Source organism: Schistocerca gregaria, chromosome 1, assembly GCF_023897955.1.
Source record: "Schistocerca gregaria isolate iqSchGreg1 chromosome 1, iqSchGreg1.2, whole genome shotgun sequence".
Classification (NCBI taxonomy): Eukaryota; Metazoa; Arthropoda; class Insecta; order Orthoptera; family Acrididae; genus Schistocerca; species Schistocerca gregaria.
This window is the reverse complement of record NC_064920.1, coordinates 744,266,108-744,289,053: the sequence shown is the minus strand read 5'-3', so window position 1 is coordinate 744,289,053 and position 22,946 is coordinate 744,266,108. Positions and strand designations below refer to the sequence as shown.

The 22,946-nt window shown below is 39.6% G+C and overlaps 1 protein-coding gene across 1 annotated transcript in view; it reads left to right on the top strand.

The window, feature by feature from the left end:
* Nucleotides 1-22,946, top strand: part of LOC126267564 (methyl farnesoate epoxidase-like) — a 137,292-nt gene that overhangs the window by 26,083 nt on the left and 88,263 nt on the right. The window contains exon 2 of the mRNA XM_049972870.1: nucleotides 5,881-6,132. Coding sequence (XP_049828827.1) covers nucleotides 5,881-6,132 — 252 coding nt within the window. The remainder of the gene's footprint in view (nucleotides 1-5,880; nucleotides 6,133-22,946) is intronic.

Sequence of the window (22,946 nt, the reverse complement as noted above, 5' to 3'; positions counted from 1 at the left end):
ACAACTTAATCATAGCTAACACTTGGTTTAAGAATCATGAAAGAAGGTTGTATACGTGGAAGAACCCTGGAGATACTAAAAGGTATCAGATAGATTATATAATGGTAAGACAGTGATTTAGGAACCAGGTTTTAAGTTGTAAGACATTTCCAGGGGCAGATGTGGACTCTGACCACAATCTATTGGTTATGACCTGTAGATTAAAACTGAAGAAACTGCAAAAATGTGGGAAATTAAGGAGATGGGACCTGGATAAACTGAAAGAACCAGAGGTTGTACAGAGTTTCAGAGAGAGCATAAGGGAACAATTGACAGGAATAGGGGAAAGAAATACAGTAGAAGAAGAATGGGTAGCTCTGAGGGATGTAGTAGTGAAGGCAGCAGAGGATAAAGTAGGTACAAAGACGAGGGCTGCTAGAAATCCTTGGGTAACAGAAGAAATATTGAATTTAATTGATGAAAGGAGAAAATATAAAAATGCAGTAAATGAAGCAGGCAAAAAGGAATACAAACGTCTCAAAAATGAGATCGACAGGAAGTGCAAAATGGCTAAACAGGGATGGCTAGAGGACAAATGTAAGGATGTAGAAGCTTATCTCACTAGGGGTAAGATAGATACTGCCTACAGGAAAATTAAAGAGACCTTTGGAGATAAGAGAACCACGTGTATGAATATCAAGAGCTCAGATGGCAGCCCAGTTCTAAGCAAAGAAGGGAAGGCAGAAAGGTGGAAGGAGTATATAGAAGGTTTATACAAGGGCGATGTACTTGAGGACAATATTATGGAAATAGAAGAGGATGTAGATGAAGACGAAATGGGAGATACGATACTGCGTGAAGAGTTTGACAGAGCACTGAAAGACCTGAGTCGAAACAAGGCCCCCGGAGTAGACAACATTCCATCAGAACTACTGACGGCCTTGGGAGAGCCAGTCATGACAAAACTCTACCAGCTGGTGAGCAAGATGTATGAGACAGGCGAAATACCCTCAGACTTCAAGAAGAATATAATAATTCCAATTCCAAAGAAAGCAGGTGCTGACAGATGTGAAAATTACCGAACTATCAGTTTAATAAGCCACGGCTGCAAAATACTAACGCGAATTCTTTACAGACGAATGGAAAAACTGGTAGATGCGGACCTCGGGGAGGATCAGTTTGGATTCCGTCGAAATGTTGGAACACGTGAGGCTATACTGACCTTACGACTTATCTTAGAAGAAATATTAAGAAAAGGCAAACCTATGTTTCTAGCAGTTGTAGACTTAGAGAAAGCTTTTGACAATGTTGACTGGAATACTCTTTTTCAAATTCTAAAGGTGGCAGGGGTAAAATACAGGGAGCAAAAGGCTATTTATAATTTGTACAGAAACCAGATGGCAGTAATAAGAGTCGAGGGGCATGAAAGGGAAGCAGTGGTTGGGAAAGGAGTGAGACAGGGTTGTAGCCTCTCCCCGATGTTATTCAATCTGTATATTGAGCAAGCAGTAAAGGAAACAAAAGAAAAATTTGGAGTAGGTATTAAAATTCATGGAGACGAAGTAAAAACTTTGAGGTTCGCCGATGACATTGTAATTCTGTCAGAGACGGCAAAGGACTTGGAAGAGCAGTTGAACGGAATGGACAGTGTCTTGAAAGGAGGATATAAGATGAACATTAACAAAAGCAAAACGAGGATAATGGAATGTAGTCAGATTAAATCGGGTGATGCTGAGGGAATTAGATTAGGAAATGAGACACTTAAAGTAGTAAAGGAGTTTTGCTATTTAGGAAGTAAAATAACTGATGATGGTCGAAGTAGAGAGGATATAAAATGTAGACTGGCAATGGCAAGGAAAGCGTTTCTGAAGAAGAGAAATTTGTTAACATCGAATATAGATTTATGTATCAGGAAGTAGTTTCTGAAAGTATTTGTTTGGAGTGTAGCCATGTATGGAAGTGAAACATGGACGATAACTAGTTTGGACAAGAAGAGAATAGAAGCTTTCGAAATGTGGTGCTACAGAAGAATACTGAAGATAAGGTGGATAGATCACGTAACTAATGAGGGGGTATTGAATAGGATTGGGGAGAAGAGACGTTTGTGGCACAACTTGACTAGAAGAAGGGATCGGTTGGTAGGACATGTTTTGAGGCATCAAGGGATCACAAATTTAGCATTGGAGGGCAGCGTGGAGGGTAAAAATCGTAGAGGGAGACCGAGAGATGAGTACACTAAGCAGATTCAGAAGGATGTAGGTTGCAGTAGGTACTGGGAGATGAAGCAGCTTGCACAGGATATAGTAGCATGGAGAGCTGCATCAAACCAGTCTCAGGACTGAAGACAACAACAACAACAGTTTAAATTTGATGAGAATAGTGTGTGATAATCAGTTTTTAATACACACATATACTTACAATATTTGCTAATCGTGTTTATGCCAAATACATTCTTCAACAGCTTTGAGGCTAAGAAATCTATATGCATGTTCTGGGTCACTGTTGGAGGTTCTGTTCAAATATACCATTTTAGGTGGAAGTTGTTCTGTTCATCGAGAATTCTGGAGTAGATCTTCCTGGGGTCAGTCACTTACGTTTGATGGAAGGAGTACCTTATCTGAAAGCACATTGGGGTTAAATGGGTGTTTACTTGTTGCGTGGAAGGAATGCTTTGTCTTCTGAAGAGTGATAACTCATTCATAGGCATTAAGAAATACCGGGCAGATCTCACTTAACATAATTGCAGTCCCTGGCTTGTCATGCTCCCATTTATCAGCTTCAGCTGCATAAGCAGTTTTCAGTAGTCCAAAGAAACAATTATCTAGGAGATGAAATTTAGGACTGGTGTGTGGTGGCGTGGATAACAAAGTTATGATAATCTTGACAATAGAGAAGAGCTTGAAGACTGCAATGCGACTTGCGATTCTTAAGTATCAAGAAGAATGGACCATCTTTAGTTGGGTTGGCATAGCCATTGAAGTGCTTTAGGTAGTCAATGAAGAAACCAGAGTTTATGAAACCACTGTCTGAGATTATGTGGAGAGTTCCTTTGAGTGCATCTTTGAAGAGCGTAGGCTCCATCCTCTTTCATGGAAAGATTATGGCTGGTGGTATGAAGAAACTGATAGGGTTCATTGCACAGGCAACTGTGATGGTTTGCCCTCTTTTTGCTGACACAACCTACACAACCAAACGTTTTCCTTTTGGAGTTATGATGTTTTGGATCTTGTTAGAGCAGAAAGTATTTCTGTCAAATCCATATTACAGATGTGATGAGCAAGAAACTTTTCCTATTCTGTTTCCTGCTTCAAATTTTTTAGAAATCTCTCAGTTTGAGGTTTACTGAAACCAGTACTCCTCCTTATATTGCATTTCTATGGAGTCCGAAGTGTAAGACGGTGGCTTTTGTAGAAAGCTTGAATCCAGTGCTATCCAGCTGCATTTGCATCGTTACTGAAGTGGGGATCCAACTTGTTAGCCTCTGTGTGCTCAAATGCTAATTGCATGAGCTGCAGCCTGCTGAGACCAAAGAACATAGCATAAAGATCCCTGACATAGGTTGCCAATTGTTTTTCTAATTCATATGAGAATTTTTTTTAAACATCCCAGTGGTGGGTACAGTGCCCTAAAAGAAAACACTATCTGCAATCAGAATATTTTGAACGTAGCCTATGCATTTGTATATTGGATGCTTAATAAGGGAATAAATAAACTATGTTCCCTACTCATTGCTACCAGTCTTTTGCTTAAAGTAAATTCCTATGTACCAAGAGCAGCAGCAATCTTTCATTTGCTTACTCCATTTTTTATTCATTTTCTGGCCTCATTGAGCAGCTCTTCAGTAAAGATGAACTTCCTGTCCCATTTTTGTACTTAATTTGAAGTCAGTCTGAAATGAAACCTATCCTTCAGACTCCACAACACATGCAAAATGGTATAAATTTGCAGTTGCACCCTAAAGAGTAAGCACTCACTCTTTGGGGATGTAACATGCATATTCTTTCATACAGTAACAATGATTCTAACCAAAGTCAGGAGATGGCAGCACATGGCAAATTTGCAAAATATGTGAATGCATTATAGTAGACAGAAAGCGAACCTCTCAAAATGCAGTCAAGAACTGAAGGCTATTGCTCATGTATTCTGTGAATAACTTTTGCAACACAGTAACAGAATTACATTAAGAAAGCTGAAAAGTGGTTCTTACCAGTTTCATTTCAGAAATACAGGGTTTCTTCACACAACTTCTATGAGGAGTTTCTGATACCACTCCAGACACTACTACATAAGTGGCAAGCTGATCAGTTTAATCAGCTGTCAGCAATACAAGCTGTACTCTCTTTGAGACTGTGCACCCTATGAAGCAATTTGATCACATTGTTTGTTAGTTAGTTATATGTTCCAAGGATAACTTTGCTTGATAGATCATAATGATGTGGAATGAGACATTTTACATTCACATTGCAAATTAATTTGTACATAGGCTCAACTATAGGTAAAGCAGGAAGGTGACTTAGTTTCAGTGGTAGGTTACTGACAAAATGCGGTCTATGAATAGACTGTCTACATGACACTAAGGTGATCCAACGTAGACCATTACCCAAGTGTATAATCAAATAAGGCCAACAGGGGATATTGTATGTATACAAAGAAGGGAAGTACAAATCGTGACAGGTTTTTCTCTCCCATGGGAGAGCATCATGGAAATGCTGATTCAGTTGAACTGGCCAACTCTCAACTCTTAACAACAGACATCAAGTGTCTGACTAAACCTTACCTATGAAATTTAAAGAACCAGTATTAAATGAGGAGCTTAGAACTATCCTACAATCCACTATGTATAACTTCCACAGGGATGACTAAAAAACTACATTAGAGTGTTTCAATATGCACACAGTGGCTTAAAAGCAGTCATTCCTCCTGCACTCCACACATGCATGGAATGGGAGGAAAACATAATAATTGATACAGCATGAAGTACCCTCTGCTACACTTCTCAGGGGTTTGCACAGTTCGGATGTTGATGTGGGTGTAACTAGTTTGAGGAGACATAGTAGTTCATAGGACCAAAATGAGAGTACTTTGAGGAGAATGGAAGGTAAAGTTTTGGAACAGAAGGACAATGCATTACTTCCTCAAAATGTTCAGAATGCCAATCATGTTCATTTTACAGCATAAAAAATGACTAGAGCCTCCATTTGAACTATCAGGCATTTTACATGGGAGCCAGTCACATTAGAGGATGTAGAGTAATGCTTCTAAAAATAAAGAACACTTTCTCTTGTGAACATAACTGAAGAATTAATTGTAATAGCTTTACAGCCAGTTATTCAAGGATTTACACTCGGTAGCTCCATCCAGTCCTGTTTTAGGAGCCTCAATGAAATGTTGACTCCCAGCATGTTTCGATGCAGCCACAGAATGAGCAACATTTATGGTATCACATTTAAATTATACAGTGTAGTTAGATAATTTTTTGTTTGTAAATGTAATATTAGTCAATATGTTTTGTATAATGTTTCTTATTTGTGTATGGCTGCTGATCATGACTGTACAGTTGAAACTGTTATAGCAACCAAATAATTTTGTGAGCATTAACTGAAATAAACTATAGAAATTTTGAAGTAATATTTCTTATTCCATGTGTTTTCAGTGTAAATAGAAAAACTGACTTGTTGTATTTCATTCATGACAGTAATGCACAGATATTTAACTCTGGATGCACAGGCCAATGGCCAATTTTTGTGCTACACTTGTATATGAAATGATTGCTGTTAACTATTCTTGATCTTGCAGTCAAGAAGTATAGAATTTTATATGTTCTGAATCTAGTCCATAACTTTCTGTGACTTTTGTTCTAGTATTCTCACATTTATGGAGTCCATTTTGTACACTTTATAGGGCCAAAATGGTTGCCACTCGTTGGAAATTATTTGCAGCTTCAGAAATTAAGACACCGCCTAGGTTATCTTCACCTTGTATGGGATGATTTGGCACTTTCTTATGGACCAATCATTGGTCTTAGACTTGGAAATAATCTCATTGCAGTTATCTGCGGAAAGGAAGCAGCTTCTACTGTTCTCTCTACAGATGCTTTTGATGGTCGTCCTGATGGTTTCTTCTTCCAGACAAGAACATTTAACAAACGATTAGGTAAGAAAATGTTTACATCACTTGCCAGATATTCAGTTTATAGAGTTTAATTATTTATTACAACAATTGCTCTGAGATGCTATAAAATGAGCAAGCTTGGGCCCACATTTTCTAGTTTTTCAAGATTTGTCCTCCATTTTTGTTCCTAAAGTGCAAAAACATTTTGTGGAAAAAGTGGTGATTTAACATGTACATTTTGACACAGAATGCATAACTAATCATTCTTGTATGAGAAAAAAACTTCTTTTCCTAAATGGACTAATGTTGACGCACTATAGGAAAACTTTAATTTTTAAATTTTGGGAAAAAAGTTTTTGATCAGATGGCCAATATTGCTCATGATTTATGAAGAAATAATGTTAATGCAGGTTCTGTAAAGTAAAGTAAGGCAGAGAAAAGGCAGTTAAAGTCAAGTACTGGTACTTTACTAAATATTTTACTGAGTGAAAATATTATAGATGGGAGTGTAACACAAGCAGGGAAAGTATCATTATGAGATTAGAAAAGAATTTAGTGACCCAGTTCCAAAACAGAGTAATATCCTCTCCTAATTGCTCAGGGCTCATTTTTCCTTATTTTTATGTCCAAAAGATTATAGGTAATTACATCTTCTTTTCTTTCAGCTGGCTTGTTCCAAAACTTCATATTTTCCTCCAGGCATGACACTCTAACTTTCTCGGCACATTATAACTGACAACAATATAGTTATTTTCTTTCAGGTTTTTGTTCCATGATACATTATCTTTTTAAGCAGGGTTTTTATAAGTGTTACTGTCCTCCTGTCCACACTCCAGTTCATCACTTGTAGAGTAATCAACAGTGAAGTCAGACTTGTCAGTAGAAGAGGTTATACACCAGTAATTTTTTCTCTCCTTCTCATTTGCAGGTGATCCAAGCATTTGCACTTCCAAGTCTGCAGGGATGACTCATTTTTCAGGCCTCACATTTATTAATTATCTTTTTCTTCTTACAACATGTGCAGACGCTGCTCTCTTGCCAATTGCTGCTTTAAGAAATGATTCACTGACACATTCAACTTTCACAGACCTTTCAACATCTGACAGCCTTTTCAGAACTGCATTTGCCTTAAAACTTCTAAAACCTGAAACCATGTTTTCTTCTTTGCCTTGAAGAGTCACTATTTTTTAAGCTATCTTGGAAATGCTTCCTTAGACAGATCTTAAATTTTTCTCCATTTGTGTTTTGCACCATTCATGTAAGATACTGTATAGAACAATTATGTAGGCATATTTAAGTGAAACTGGAGCAACTTTGTGCCAAGACAAAGTTGTCCTAGGTAACATGTATTGCAACACCAAGCATAATTTCCAAATGATATAAGAAAGTAAACAGAAATTAAGCTTTATTAAAGGGGCAATGTAATTTTATACTACTTAACATAAAGAAACTGATACTTATTTGAATTTTAAGGTTGAAATTAATCTCTACAGGCAAGATTGTCGTTACACTACTTTACCATGACCAAAGAGGGGAATTCTTGTAACAGTGCTACCAACAAGGAAAAAACATTTGGAAACCAGTGCAACCAACTTAGACTGAGACTATACATACTACCAAAAAGTATAGAACACCTGTATTTCCAGAATTTTCAGGATAATCTCCAGAGGAGAATAATTTATCTTTTCCTTGTATGTGGGATAAAGTTGTTCCAAAGAGCCAATTAAGAATTATAACTCTGAATTATTAAGTCATGGGAGAACAGTAAATTAAATAAGGATGATAGCAAACCAGCAGTTCAACAGTCTTGAGGAAAGATATACATCACTGTCACTTCCCAGTTCTAGAAACTGATGATGAGGAATCGGCAAGGAAATAGAAACTCAGGATTTTGCCACAATGCTTGAATGTTATTCTTCTGTTCGTGAATTTACAAGTGGCTATTGTTAGAAATCCTATTGTAAGCATAGAAGAGCCAGTATAAAAACAAAGACAATAATGATGCAAATTCGTCATTTCCATTCTATAAAATGGCAATTGCTTTAATAAGATTTTGTAAAACATTTTTTTTTTTAATTCTGTGTCCATGTTAATCTGCTTGCCTTCATCATCAGAGCTTGCTCCTATCAAAAAGTTGTAACAATAACATCAAAAAATCTTATTGTAGAATACTGTTTTAGATGATGATCAGCGATGAAGCCAACTCACTCTTCTTTCAAAATGAATATTATGTTGTAATAAACAAGTTCATAAGTGTTAGCTCTGGTGAAAGGGAGAGGGTGGGTGGCAGAGAGTGGGGATCAAAGGCTGAGTGTTCACAATGGATATTTTTGGCAATTTTATGAAAGGAAGGCTGTGAACATGAACTCTGGACATCTTACACCATATTCTATTGAAGGATAAACAACATCTGACTATGGAACAAAACTAGCCTACCATATTTACTCGAATCTAAGCCGCACTTTTATTCCAGTTTTTGTAATCCCAATAGCCGCCTGCGGCTTAGAATCAAGTGCAAAGCAAGGGGAAGTTCTGAAAAATGTTGGTAGGTGCCGCCACAACTAACTTCTGCCGTCGATTAGCGACACAGGCATGCTTTGTAAGCACAAAGATAAATAGTGGCGCCAAAACCTCTGCATCAGTAAATAAATTTTAAAAAGAATGTGGAAGACGAGCTTTTTTTCTCCGCCCTGAGTTTCGACCACTGCATTTTTATACATTATCGAACGAAGTAAATACAAATTCCGTATTGTTCATCTTCGAATGTAGCAGAATTTCAATGTACTACGAAATCTGACTGGCAAGACTGGGACATTTGTCAATATGGCCAACTCTACTTTCTGAATTTTTTCCTACCTGTGAGAAGAGATGGTTGCTAATAGGAACCTGATGAAATGTGAACCACATGCAGTATTCTCTTCACCATGAGAATAATACGAATATCAACATTTTGCCATGTATTCTTTCGTGTTTGCTGCTATCTCATTTAAATCCTGTTTGCCTAATAAACTACGAAACTAGAGTGAGACAACAGCAAACGCGGAAGAATATACATATCGTGTCATGTTTATATTCATATTATACTTATGCCTAATAGTGATACAGTCAGAAATGAATCACGGCAACTGACCAGATTTTCAATTCTAAGATGACTCTAATTTCTGCGCAGAATTTGATGTACTAAAGAAGCGGCCACAAAGATGTTCAAACGGAGAAACATTTTCGCCTAACTCTCGTTCAGAACATGTTCTATCATACTAAGTCTATTATTTGGTTCTTGTTGATCATCATCAAAGAAAGCAGCAGTATAAGTAACAACAAACAGCAGTCTCTTGCCATTGTTTCGCTAATGAGACAATTCCTCTCTCTTTTGTTTAATTGTAAGCGGCGGTAACACGCACGAAAGCAAGCCATGCTGCGAGCGGCGACAGGCCATAAACATGCAGTATCAGAATGCAACAAACAATGCATGATACAGTACAGTAATGCATTTTCTGCTTAGAGTGACGTAAACACCTGTAACAAACATAATGACACTTATCAGATCAAAGCAAAATAAGCAATCGATTCAAATCAGACGAAGCACTTGAAAAGGAAGGGACCCATACAGATGGAGCACCTGACGCATAGCAATGGCTGCCTGGTAAAGCTTAACTGCTAAGCTTATGACTCGAACCAAACTACTGTATCTGTATTGTCATTCATTCGACCTAAATTGTGTCTCATATTACAATGGACCAACTTTGTTTTGATTTGGAGGTGCGGCCTAAAACTTTTCTCTCCCCTTGAATTTCGTGTCTCAAATTTCACGTGCGGTTTAGATTCTGAAAATTTTTTTCCTTTTATTTCGAGTCTCATTTTTCAGGTGCGGCTTAGATTCGAATGCGGCTTAGATTCAAGCAAATATGGTAATGTGTTTAAGTGTTTTAGGAGCTATTTATACTTACCTTCTACTGAATGTAGATGTAAGTACAACATTACTAGCAGGCTGAACACAACTTTATTCCACATGAAAGCATTAACAACTTGAATACATACAATGTAGGCTTTCACGTCTGGTGTTATCTTCAGTTGAAATTTCCGGACTGAGAGGCCGTGGTCGATGTTTAAAATTTCCACCTAATGTTTTATCTCCATCTGCTGGCACAACATCAACATCCATATTTTGTCCAACTTTAAAACTTTAGTTTTAAAGTTGGACAATCAATTACTCTTAATCGAGAATGATGACGCCCTCCAAAGATAGGCATACCTTCGGCATTGCGTGACAAATGGTGGTGCCCTCTATGCACTCTATACATGTGAGAGTACCTGGAGCCTCAGTCGCAGTAACTGGATGATGTGGGAGACATTCAGAAGATGTCTCCCGCAGATGGAGACAAAACATTAGGTGGAAATTTTATACATAGACCATTGCCTCTCAGTCCAGAAGTTTCAACTCAAGAACTCGAATATGGTATTTAAGTGTGAATGTACATGGACACGTCACTGCATCTTCAGGAGGTAAAGTTCACAGTGTTGCTGATAGAAACACATGCAGGATGCTAGCTAGTCCTCAGGCAGGAGGCATGAGTTACAGGGAGGACAACTGCAGCAGAGTTAGTACTTTGTTTATGCTTTGTGCTTAATTTCCTTTACTAGATGTGAATAGCAATTCATTATTTTACTATTTAGTACTTTCAATTGCTTTAGTATTTTTTGTACTTCCAAAAGTTAGCCTCATTTGTAACTTTCAGAAGCAGATATGGCAAAGACCTGAGGTCATTGAGAGAGCATGCTCATCACAAACACTTGGATTATATTGAATTACACTATATGTACTATTTGTTCTGTAGACCAATAGAGATGACATTTTCTAGGCTGTGGAATCTGTTAAAACCAAAAATATGTAGTACATATCTGCAGAGTAACTGTATTTGATGAAGTTCCTTTCACAGATTCTAAGTGAGGTGGTCCACAGCAATATGTAAAGTCAAATATTTTACAGATGTTTCTTTTAAATCTTAATTAAGAAGCAGACTACAAATATTTAAATGTATAAATATTGAAGTGCACTGGATAATACCAGTTTTGTTGTAGCTAAGCACTATCAAAACCAAAAACAATTTTCAAGGCTTACTTATACTGATTTGCATTACTGCATTGAAGTTGTATTGAAGTTAGATATTACATACACACATAAAAAAAAAGTTTTGCATCACCCTGGTTCCCAGAACTCTTGAAGACAGATGTTGACCGTGGATATTGCATCACAGCCACAGTCCCTTTGATGGTTCAGAGATGTCACCAAACCTGCCCAATGATGTAAAGAACCATGCATGAGCAGGGCCTAATAGGCGGATGGGATCTGACAACCAATCAGTTCCAGTCATTCCACCAAGAAGGAGGTACATGGCTTGTGTTGTCTATAGTTATGCCTAGATGGTCGATACCACAGTTAGATCATGTCCACATTGCTACTTTGTGCCAGGAAGGGCTCTCAACAAGGTAAGCATCCAGGCATCTCAAGAGTGAACCAAAGCAATGTTGTTCTGACATGGAGGAGATTCAGAGGCACTGCCTCGCTCAGGCCACCCAAGCTACTACTGCAGCAGCTGACCGCTACCTACAGTGGCTTGGAGGAACCCTGACAGCAATGCCACCATGTTGAATAATGCTTTTCGTGCAGCCCCAGGACATCGTGTTATGACTCAAACTGTGCACAATAGGCTGCGTGATGTGCAACTTCACTCCCGGTGTCCATGGTGAGGTCCATCTTGCAACCACAACACCATGCAGCACTGTACAGATGGGGTCAACAACATGCCGAATGGGCCACTCAGGATTGGCATCAAGTTTGCTTTACCGATGGGTATCGCATATGCCTTCAAACCAAACAATCGTCAGAGAAATGTTTGGAGGCAACCTGGTCAGGCTGAATGCCTTAGACACACTGTCCAGCATGTTCAGCTATGTGGAGGTTCCCTGATGTTTTGGGGTGACGCTATGTGGGGCCGATGTATGCTGCTGATGGTCATAGAAGGCACTGTAATGGCTGTATGATACGTGAATGCCATTCTCTGACCAATAATGCAACCATTTTGGCAGCATATAGGTGAGGCATTCGTCTTTGTGGATGGCAAATTGCTCCCCCATTGTGCACATCTAGTGAATAACTTCCTTCAGGATAACAACATCGCTCAACTAAAGTGGCCAGCATGTTCTCCAGACTTGAACCCTATTGACCATGCCTGGGATATAATAAAAAGGGCTGTTTATGGACGATGTGACACACCAACCACTCTACACTGAACTTCCGTTGAGAAGTGGGACAATCTGGACCAACAATGCCTTGATGAACTTGTGGATAGAATGCCACGATGAATACAGGCATGTATCATTGCATGAGGATGTGCTGTTGAGTATTACAGGTACCGGTGTGTAAAGCAATCTGGACCACTACCTCTGAAGGTCTCACTGTATGGTGGTACAACATTGCAAGCTAACATCCCAAAGATGTTTGGGCTCACATGGGGTTCCTCTTCATCAAAAAGTTAATACAACATATAATAACAGTAATAATCATATCAGATGCTAAATTAATGACCCATAAACGATGTAGGCCACACAGTTGCTATTTGGTTAGAATAATGTTTATTCAGAAAGAAAACTAATAATAAAAGTGGTCGTATTTAGAGTTACTGTTACACTCAACTGCATATCCATTTGACACAGTTCAGTCACTTACAATCTCATCGCAAAATACAAGCCCAATACTCCACCTTGTAATCTACACAAAAATTTAGAGTTGACACCAGGTGCACGGCTGCTCACCACTCAGAGACTAAGTCCCACGATATCACACAACGTGAAATTTTCTAAGTCATTTCACTTCCTAGCTACCTAAAGACCGACTGACTGCTTTTGCGTCCCAATCCAAACTGTTCCTTTGGTGTCTAGACCAGAACTGTCCACTTTGGTGTCTCCAGCCATACTGTCCCTCTGCCCATCTCTGGCTGCATCTCCCGCGTGCTGAACATTGTCACTCAACTGACTAGTGCAGTTCCCTTCTCAGAAGCTGTCCATCTGATTGGCTGCAGATTATTCTACATTATTTTACATTTTAACATATTTAAATAATCAAAGCTTGACCACTTACACATTCTAACTAAGGTAACAATAATATCCATTACATAATAAACATTAAATTCTTTTACATAAAATCAATACAATTTCCTTCTTAACTTTGAATGTCTCAGCCAGTAGCCTTGCACCAATGTGCTCTCTGATAAATAATAAAGAACAAAAGTAACTATTATGCACTAAACATTACAACAAATATTCTATTACCTAATGATTCAATGAGGTGTCATGCTGTCATCATTCAGTGTGTTTTGTGTGGAGGAGATGATGATCTAGTGCTTAACTGAAAATACTGATAATATAAATTTATTATAGTTTTTAAACAAATAAAGTTATAGAGTTGATATGTCATTTTAATGATGCACTATTATATGAAATGTTGATTGTTAAGATCGACCAAAGCACTCAGATTTTAGCATTCAGGTCTTTGTTGCAAAACATGTTAATTTCACTTTAACAGTAATTCCTAAACTATTATAGATATGATAAATATTCAAGTTTTATTGGGATCACCATGAAAATTTAAGAAAGATGGTATATTAAAATTACTGTGGCTTCATTCCCTGAATTGCTACAGAATTAAATAGTTTTCATAAGTGTTTCCCTTTATGGCCGATCTTAGGCCTGCCATATTTAACACTGCTACACCTCCCTGGACACAGGCAGCTCCTACAGAGTTTCCCTATGATGTATGTTCTTATCTGTCTCACTTGCATGCTACAGCACTTAGGCCTGATCAGCCTGGCCTCATTCAGCACAATAGGTGACTGTGAATTTCCCCATCTCATGGCGAAACTTCACGATTTGTAGCACACTGTCCTGAACGGCAGGGTTTGTTTCACAATTCCTCGAAGGCTGTCTCTTTCAGCCATGTTCTTAATTGAGACCAAAATGCTCATTAACTCACAACGTGGAATGTGTGGTTTTCTTGAGCAATAAAAAGGGCAGAAATGATGTTTATGTTGATCTCTATTCCAATTTTCTGTACAGGTTCCGTAACTCTTGGAACTGTGGTGATGCAAAACTTTTTTTGATGTGTGTAGTATCATTTTGTGCGATACAGTTAATAATAAGTACAGCTGATGGTTTTGCTAAAAAATTCATAAGTGGAGTAGAAGTTGGCCCAGAAATAGCTCTAAACTGTTTATGGTTTCTTGCCAGTTATTGAAAAGAATGTGTTCCTCAAGGATGTACAACTTTCTGGATGAAAAGAGTGACCTTAAGCCCTTATGAGGATTGTGTTTAGTCCTGGTACTGCTTCAGTAAACTGACTTTTCGTTGTTAATAAAATATCTATTACTTATGACAAATGTTAGTAAAGAATAAATATGCTGAGAAACAATAGAAATTATACTCCATTCTTTGAACATGTTTCTCACAAACAGTTTTGCTTGACTTGATGAGTCCCCTCAAAATATGATACCAATATGATATTATGGAGTGACAATAAGCAAAATATGTCACTTTTACATTACATAAGTCTAACAACACCCACATTGAACATAAAGGTTTGTTTAAGTGATTTAGGAAGTCTGTAATAGTCCCCTCTCAACTGAATTTGTTATTGAGTTATGATCCCAATAATTTAGCATAATCTTTGATTTATTTAGAAGTTTAAGCAGTTCTTTTGTATGTACCTTCTAACTAAATTTATTATTACATTTTAATCTCAAGAATGCTGTTATCTCATTCTATTGCAAGTCTTCATATTCTTTCAGATCTTGAAATGCACACAATTGGTGTTTTTTTGTAAATGTTGAATATCAATGACTTGGGTAACAACTTATCAATGTACATTAGCAGCTCTGTATAAATCTACATTTGATTTTCTATTGGCAATGTTTGTATCATCTGTGATCACTATACAAATAAAGACTGATTACTTAATACAGGACTTGCCTACTGATACCATTTGATTCAACTATTTCAGAGAATTTTTTATGACATCACAATATTCTACCTTACTTAAAAGGATGCTGGGAGTTTTAGTGGCAACTGTTCAGTTGATGTCACAAATGCATCATATAGCTTTCCCTCCCCTGTCGCTGCTCATGTAATCCACAGAGAAATCAGATCTGGCACCAATGATCTCTTGACAGTGGCTCAAAGATCATGCTCAGTTCTGGATCTGTGTGATACAAAACCTTTTACATGGCAAATGGCCAAAAGGTTATTTCATATTTCTAATGAGCAGTTTAGAGAGGTGATCATAAATGATAATAAGACAGAGCCAGAAGGCTTTGCCTCTGCTGCTTGCAAGGTCCAAGTGGTAACAGGTACAATGTTAGACACATGAAGGCTCTCTGGAACTCAGTAGAAAGTCTGGTTAATTCATCAAGCAAACTAGCAATGAATTATGGCTAGTGCCAATCTCTTCATACTGATGTTTATCATAATTACTTCAACATTATACACATATATCAGTGTGGGGAATGTGATTCTTCAATTTCACTAGGTGTATTTTATGATGAAATAAATCTCAGGTGAACAGCCTGGTATGAGTGCGCAAAGGACACAATATTTCGGCAATCGACCACGTTCCCATCATCAGGTGCACTGATTTACTGACCTGCAGTGGGCCAGCACCAGGTATATATAGGGCAATCCCACTCCTCCCTCAGGCACTTCCTATGAGTCGGTGCAGTCTGCACCCCATGCGTAGTCCAGGTACAGCATCCATTTTCCCGCCGTCTGGGCGCTGCGTCTTAGGTCTTCTCATTTAGGAGGGTTGCCGGCACTGCTCTTGGGATTCTTCCCCCCTCCCCCAAAATTGGTACACCCTGGGAAATATCCTTTTTCTTCTTAATCTGGGTGATCATGAGTTGCCACGCCTTGCTAAGGATGTAACCGCTGTCACGATTTAGTTGTGGCTCCCTTACTCTAGTCTCTATGGCCTCTTTGATGGCACAGTCCCAGTATTTGTAAGTCTATGTCAGGACTTTGGTTTGGTCATAATCCATGCTGTGGAGTTCCGACAGGCAATGCTCAGTGATTACCGACTTACTGGGCTGTTGTAGTCTAGTGTGCCATTGATGATATTCACCGCTGGTCAGTACATCAGCGCACCTGATGATGGCAATGTGGTTGATTGCTGAAATATTGTGTCCTATGCACTCTCATACCAGGCTGTTCACCCAAGATTTATTTTGTCAGTGTGAGGAATACTTTACTCCCTAACCTTTCACACGTGGCTCTATGGTACACTAGTATATATAGGTGTTAATGGAAAATAAAGGGTGAACTGGACAGGAAAGTACTTTTAATTTTTCAGCTCCTTTATTGGAACAGAACACAATTACATAAAAATTAATATGGGACATTATTAACACAGTCCAAATGACATAGCAATAAAAATGGACACGGTGAAAATAATTCATGTAGCGCACAGTAGCCTCACAGAACTAAAGGTTTCAGCAAGTGTCAAGTATGAATTTTAAACATCAGAAACTATACACAGCTGTTCCACACCTAGCAAATACAGGAAAAGAAAACTTGCAGGCACACATGTGAAAGACTACAGCAATCAAGCAGCATGTGGCACACTATGTGCTCTCATACAATCGTCACTGAAAATTCTGTTATGTGGAAGTAGTTTACAAATCTCATGAAACAGTGGCGTGAAAAATATCAATCTAAAACTGGTCTGTATAAACAGAATTCTAACGCTCTGCCACTGGCACTCAGCAAGGTTTCAGCAGATCCTGCAGTCACTGTTGAGGTGAAGCATTTGATACAGACTCACTGGCATCACCTTCTCTGCAAATGTACATGTCCTGGAAATCACCACTGCACGTCATGGCAAATCCTGTCTTCAGATCCACACTGCACAAAAGACACTCACTACGAAACACTAGCTCACTTGTGTAAGTTATATCAACTGTTCGGCAGGGAGATGTCAGGAGCTCTTTCTGTCCCATGCTTCTCTCCACAAAAACCACAAGGCTACCACAAGGCAGTGGATGACAGAGATTCCACCACTTTGGTACATTTCTCTTGTGGCCAGTATGTGTCATCTGCCGAAGCAGATGGGTGGCAAATGAGCATGCACTGTATCGCATCACCAGACATTTCTCATCCAGTGGGGAGGGGGGCACAGGTGGTAGGGGGGGGGGGGGGGGTTGTAATCAGCAACAGCAGTGGTGGCGGCAATATTGGCTGTGGTCCCTGTGCTGGGTGGTGGTGGTATGTTGTTGGCAGGAGGTGCCATCGGCTGTGGCAGCAAGACAGTTGGTGAGACAGAGGTGATGACACATGTCATGGTCCTCAGCTGGCTGCAGCATGGAGTCAATGAGGCCAACATATGCTGCAGCAACAGGCATGGTGATGGAGTGCACAGTAGGCCTTGCTTTATTCTATGGTGAGCCTGGTGCTCAGGTGACATGACGCCACACCACCAGCCTTGGCGTTGCGTGCTATTGTACATCAGTTTGCCGGCACAGTGGGGTGTGGTGTGGTGCAGTGACAGGGTTTGGTGAGAGGATAGTAGCATGCCAGAATGTGATGCACAGTGCCCCCCCCCCCCCCTCCGTCCCCCCTGTGGATGGTATACTGTGCACTGTCCTGTGTTGGTGTCATGGGCATCCACTGCAGGTATCCCTTGCTGGGAGGCTGGGTCACGAATGCTACATGGGCATGCATCAGCACTGCAATGGTGGTGAATGACCCTTAGTGCCAGGGACATGATTTTTTGCCAGATGACTCGGGTGCGGTGGCTGGGGAAATGTATGGCATTGGGGGCAGGGTGGCTGACATCATTGATGGCTCTGTCAGCTTGATCGGGTGGGTGAACAGTGAGACAGTACCCACCCTGGTGTCCCATGGGCCATCATTCAAACCAGCAGTATTGGGTGAAGCACTATCACTGTTGCTTGGTACCACCTCGATCTTGATGTCTCAGAAAGTTGAGTGTCTATGCCAACTTCAGGTGATCGATGGAGGCCTAAGGGTGGTGCAGTGGAGCCACAGGGAGAATGTCTTTGTGCCACGTAAGAGGACAACGTATGTTCCTGAGTACTGTGGGCAGAGTAGTGGCTGACAGGCATTTACCTGGAGTATCACATGAGTACATGTGCTGAGACCTCGGTTCATGTAGGGCTGGCAGTTGCTGTGTCACCTGTGAGGTACTGGGCACAGGCACTCCATTGAGTCATGTAGCTGCTACATAAAGACAAGGATGCAGGGTGGCAGGGGGAGTGGCTTAATGAGTTTCTTTGGACAAGTGATGTGCCGATATCCACCTTGCAGGCCACCTAAAAACCTAAGAGGAGTAGAGGCTGAGTGGAAGACAAAGTTGGACAGTGTCATATGAGGGCAGCTTTTAGAGACCTGTGCATAGATCCACCATGCCATTAGCAACAGAGAGGTAACTGGTCGTGAAGTGCACAAGTGTGCACAAGTTGCTTAGAGAGTCTTAAATAAACAAGATGTGAACTGTCATCAACAGTCAGTGGTGATGTTACAGAGACAGGGGCACACAAAACATGAGACCCATGTATCTATAAAGGCCTTTGCCACTGTGTCTGCAGTTATGTTAGGCACAGGTACTGTTTTAGGGCACCAGGTGAACTGATTGATAATAGTAAGGAGATACCGGTGACTGTTGGATAACAGCAGGGGGTCTGTGATATCCATATATATGTGTGAGAGAAGCAATGGTCCACCAGGAGACGGGGGAAAGAGGAGATGTGGGCATGCACCTGTCTGCCAGCTTTAGACCACTGAGGGAGGGCCTAGGTGGTTGGTACTGGCATGGATGTTGCACCAGATGGGTTCATGGACACCTGGTGCCATTTGCAGTTGCAGACTGAGACCCGTATTTATGTTGTCTTACAGCCATAAGAGCTTGGGATTGGCAACCTGTGCGGTGGCAAGGGCTGCATAGTCGAGGGGAGTGGTAAGGGCACATGATTGCCTAAGGCAATCAGTGATGCTATGTCCCTTCTGGCAAGGTGCCAGATGTCTGTGGTGAACTGCACAATATACTTCTTCTGTCAGTAATGGTGTAGCAAGATCTGTGTGTGCTGTTTGTGACAGAAACCCGTTGTCAAGGGGCAATGGTTGGGTTAGTAAAAATCATAAAATGGCACTTCTCCACTGAGGGGTGGAAATACCTAACCACCTCATACATAGCAAGGAGCTCACACTTATATGTGGCCCAATGCAACTGCAGCACTGTAAGCTTCACTGAGAAAAATGTTAGAGGCTGCCAAGTTGCTTCAACACTTTGTTACAGGACTGCACCTCTGATAAATTGGCTGGTGTTGGTGACAATTGTGAGCAGAGCAGTCATGAGCTGTGTTTGATTGCTCACAGCTTCCCATCCCAAGGAATCTGCGGAGTTCCTTGCATGCAGTGACTTGGGTCTTCATGTCAAGGTGGTGAGAGCCTGCCGATGATATCCAAAACTGACGAAGTTGATCTTCAGAATGCTGAAAACACCCTTCTCCAGTTTTAAGGACAACACACACACTCATGCCTGAGGGAGGACTCAAACCTCTGACGGGGGAGCAGCCCGGACCGTGACAAGATGCCTCAGACCGTGCGGCTACCCCATGCTAAACTGTGTGCCTGCCTATATCTCAAACCCAGAATCTTGCCTTTTGCAGGCAAGTACTCTTAATGATTGAGGTACTGGGTGCAGCTAATGAACCATCCTCACAGCTTAACTTCTGCCAGTATTTCCTACTTTCCAAACTACACAGAAGTTCTTCTGGATACCTTACAGGTAGACCACTGCTGGAAGTGTTAGTGCTGCAAGGTGTGCAGCAGGACCTGTGTGATGTTTGGGAAGGGAAGAGTATTAGTCATTCAAGGTACTTAGAAGAATTTCTGTGAAAAAATTGAATGTGAGATGAAGGAGAGTGTGAAAGTGAAATTTGTTTTGAATGAATCTAAACTGAGTGTGAAAGACAGTGGGCATAACAGTGTCTGGGAAATATTTTCACCAGTGATTGATAAGGATGGGAGTCATACTTGCTTCTTGTCAGGTGCTCTGCTCTCCTGTATTGCAGATCCACCAACATAGATCTGAAAGCACCTTTTTGCAGAACAGAACAAAATTTGAGTTTAAAAAATTGAAGCATGTGCATGAATTACACTGTATGGCACATTCTGACATTTTGTAGACTCACATGGAATAATGTTGTATATGGTGGTCTGTATTTTCTGCTGTAATAGTTGACCCATTTATTGTTTAAGGGTAGCACTAAACAGCTAGGAGACTCGTGCAGTTTTCGCACCTCTCCACAAATAGTGCTGTATACAAACATTTTGGAAAATCTGTTACCTATCTGTTACTGCACACTTTACTTATCAAGAATAGGCACAGTGATGTATGGTATTGGTGATCACTCACTTTACTGACAAGAAAAAAAGTCTGGTGAATTTATTAAGAAGGAATTGAGGAAATATTGTTTAATCAGCGTCTTAATAAGATTTCATTTGTCACTGACTGAGATACAAATTTATGCAAGGCATTGCAATTCTTTCAGCATTACTCAAATTATGAACACAAGTTTGAAACACATTTTTGACAATGATTATTTGAAAAATGAAGTTGCAGTGGTTTCTTCCATGATTTATACTGCCAAATATACTACATGTTCCATGAAGAAAACTAGTGATGTGACATCAATATAGGTAAGCTTGAAGTCAGAAACTGACTAGGTGAAGTGCTTAACTAGAATACTACAGTCTGTAGTTAGCAATATGATAAAATCATGGAATTGCTTGTGGAGAAGGGGGTCTCTGAAAAACTTGCTGCTTATTACAGCACGAACTGAAAAGTCATTGTAATACATGGTTTGAAGACACAGAGTTACAGTTTCTTGTTTAATGTTCAGTAAATAAAAGTCTTCCTTAACTGCAAAATGACATTTTCAATATCATGCATATTTTGGCAGTACAGTTTAACTGCCATATTATTGGTTACAATCTGTAAATACTATGAGAACTGAAAGAGGGTTTTCCCTGCCTTATAGAGGTGAAAGTCAGCATTTTGATTTTGTGCAAGATAGTAAAATTTATGATCCTGGCCTTCTGATTAGCAAAACTTGGGTCTGTTTCTGATAGAGATGACTAGTTAAATATGGTGCAACACATTTATGATGGTACATCAGTTCCAGGTAAGCTGGGACAAAATTATAACATGATAGTAATATCTTACTCTGTTTTTGTGACATATGTAAATATTTATTTTATGTTGTCCATGCTTACCTGCTACAAAAGGTAGTGTTTTCAGAGTCAATACACTGTGTGTCATGTTATACTCAATCTGCCCATGAGGTTGAATGGATAGTGCCAATCCTGGCAATCTGCTTGCAAGGTAAAAGCATAACAGTCAAATCTTTCCTAAGCTATCTAATTTAGTGAGAAGAAATTTTTGTGGTCCAGCTTCAAATGTGGCAAGTAAATATATTACAGTAGGCAGAGAACCTTGTTTCGGACACATGAAGCAGACTTGATCCAAAATGAGTTAGACGATATTCTAACAATTCATTGTAATTATAATGCTAACAGAAAAATTCAGAAATGATTTTGTTCCTCTTAGATTTCTAATTTCTTATGTGATCAAATTTACATATGAAAATCTGAATCAATAATGCAGATGATGTTATAAAAAGAGAGCATTTTTATTTTTCACTCTTAGACCAACCATCATTGCAAAAGTTGGTATCTAGTTAGTTACTTAATTATCTTGTGAGTCTTTAAACTGTTTCAGAATTTTTGTTATTGTGTAAAGCAAGCTATTTTCTCTTATGGGTCATAAATACATCACAATTAGATATTACCATTCATGTTGAGATTAGACATTACCATCCAGGAATATTCGTCTACAGTGTAACCAAATTGATCTGAATGTAGTTCCATAAGGTGGTGGGAGTGTATCAAAAGCAACACCAACCTGCAGACTACTACTACTACTACTACTACTGGTATTACATTCACTACAGCATTGCAGTGGGTGCACCAGGCCTAGCAGCCTCTGTCCTCCTCACCCCTTGGTACCTCATTCAGCTACAGCCTGCTCACTTCAAGCACTCACACTTGTGAACACCATGCCTGAGCGTAGTGTGCTCGAGTGAGTGTGAGTGAGCAAAATGCCAACTTGCAGAGCTCTAGCAGGCAAGTGCTTAACCAGCAGCTATCCAAAAGCATGACTCACAATCTGTCCTCATAGCTTTACATCCACCATGTCCTTAATGTCCTTATCTCCTACCTTCCAAACTTCTCGTTAGTTCTCCATTAGAAGTCTGGAAGATAAGAGATGAGGCAAAGTTGGATAGAAAGCTGTGAGAACTGGTTGTGAGTCTTGCTAACACAGCTCAATTGCTTTATCACTTGCCCATGAAAGGCCAAGGGCCAAGGTTTCAGTCCCAGTCTGGTACACAGTTTTAATATGTCAGGAAGTTTCAAACCAATACACACTCTGCAGCAGAGTAAAATTTCACTCCGAAAGTCTGCAATATCATAATATTACCCAGTATTAAGTAAAAACATTTTACTGGACTTCACCAAGACATAAACCAATTGCTCATCACTAAATGAAGTTTATATTTTTCTGTCCTGCATTGTCATCAGGTAAATGACAATTTAACTAAATCTACTTTGTACTACTAACAATAAATATCATTAAGAAACAAATATAGTGGGGACTATTGACTCCAATTTAGCTCATTATTCACCTGGACTCAAGAATTGTTAAGCACAGAGTTTCATTTAAAATGTGATCATTG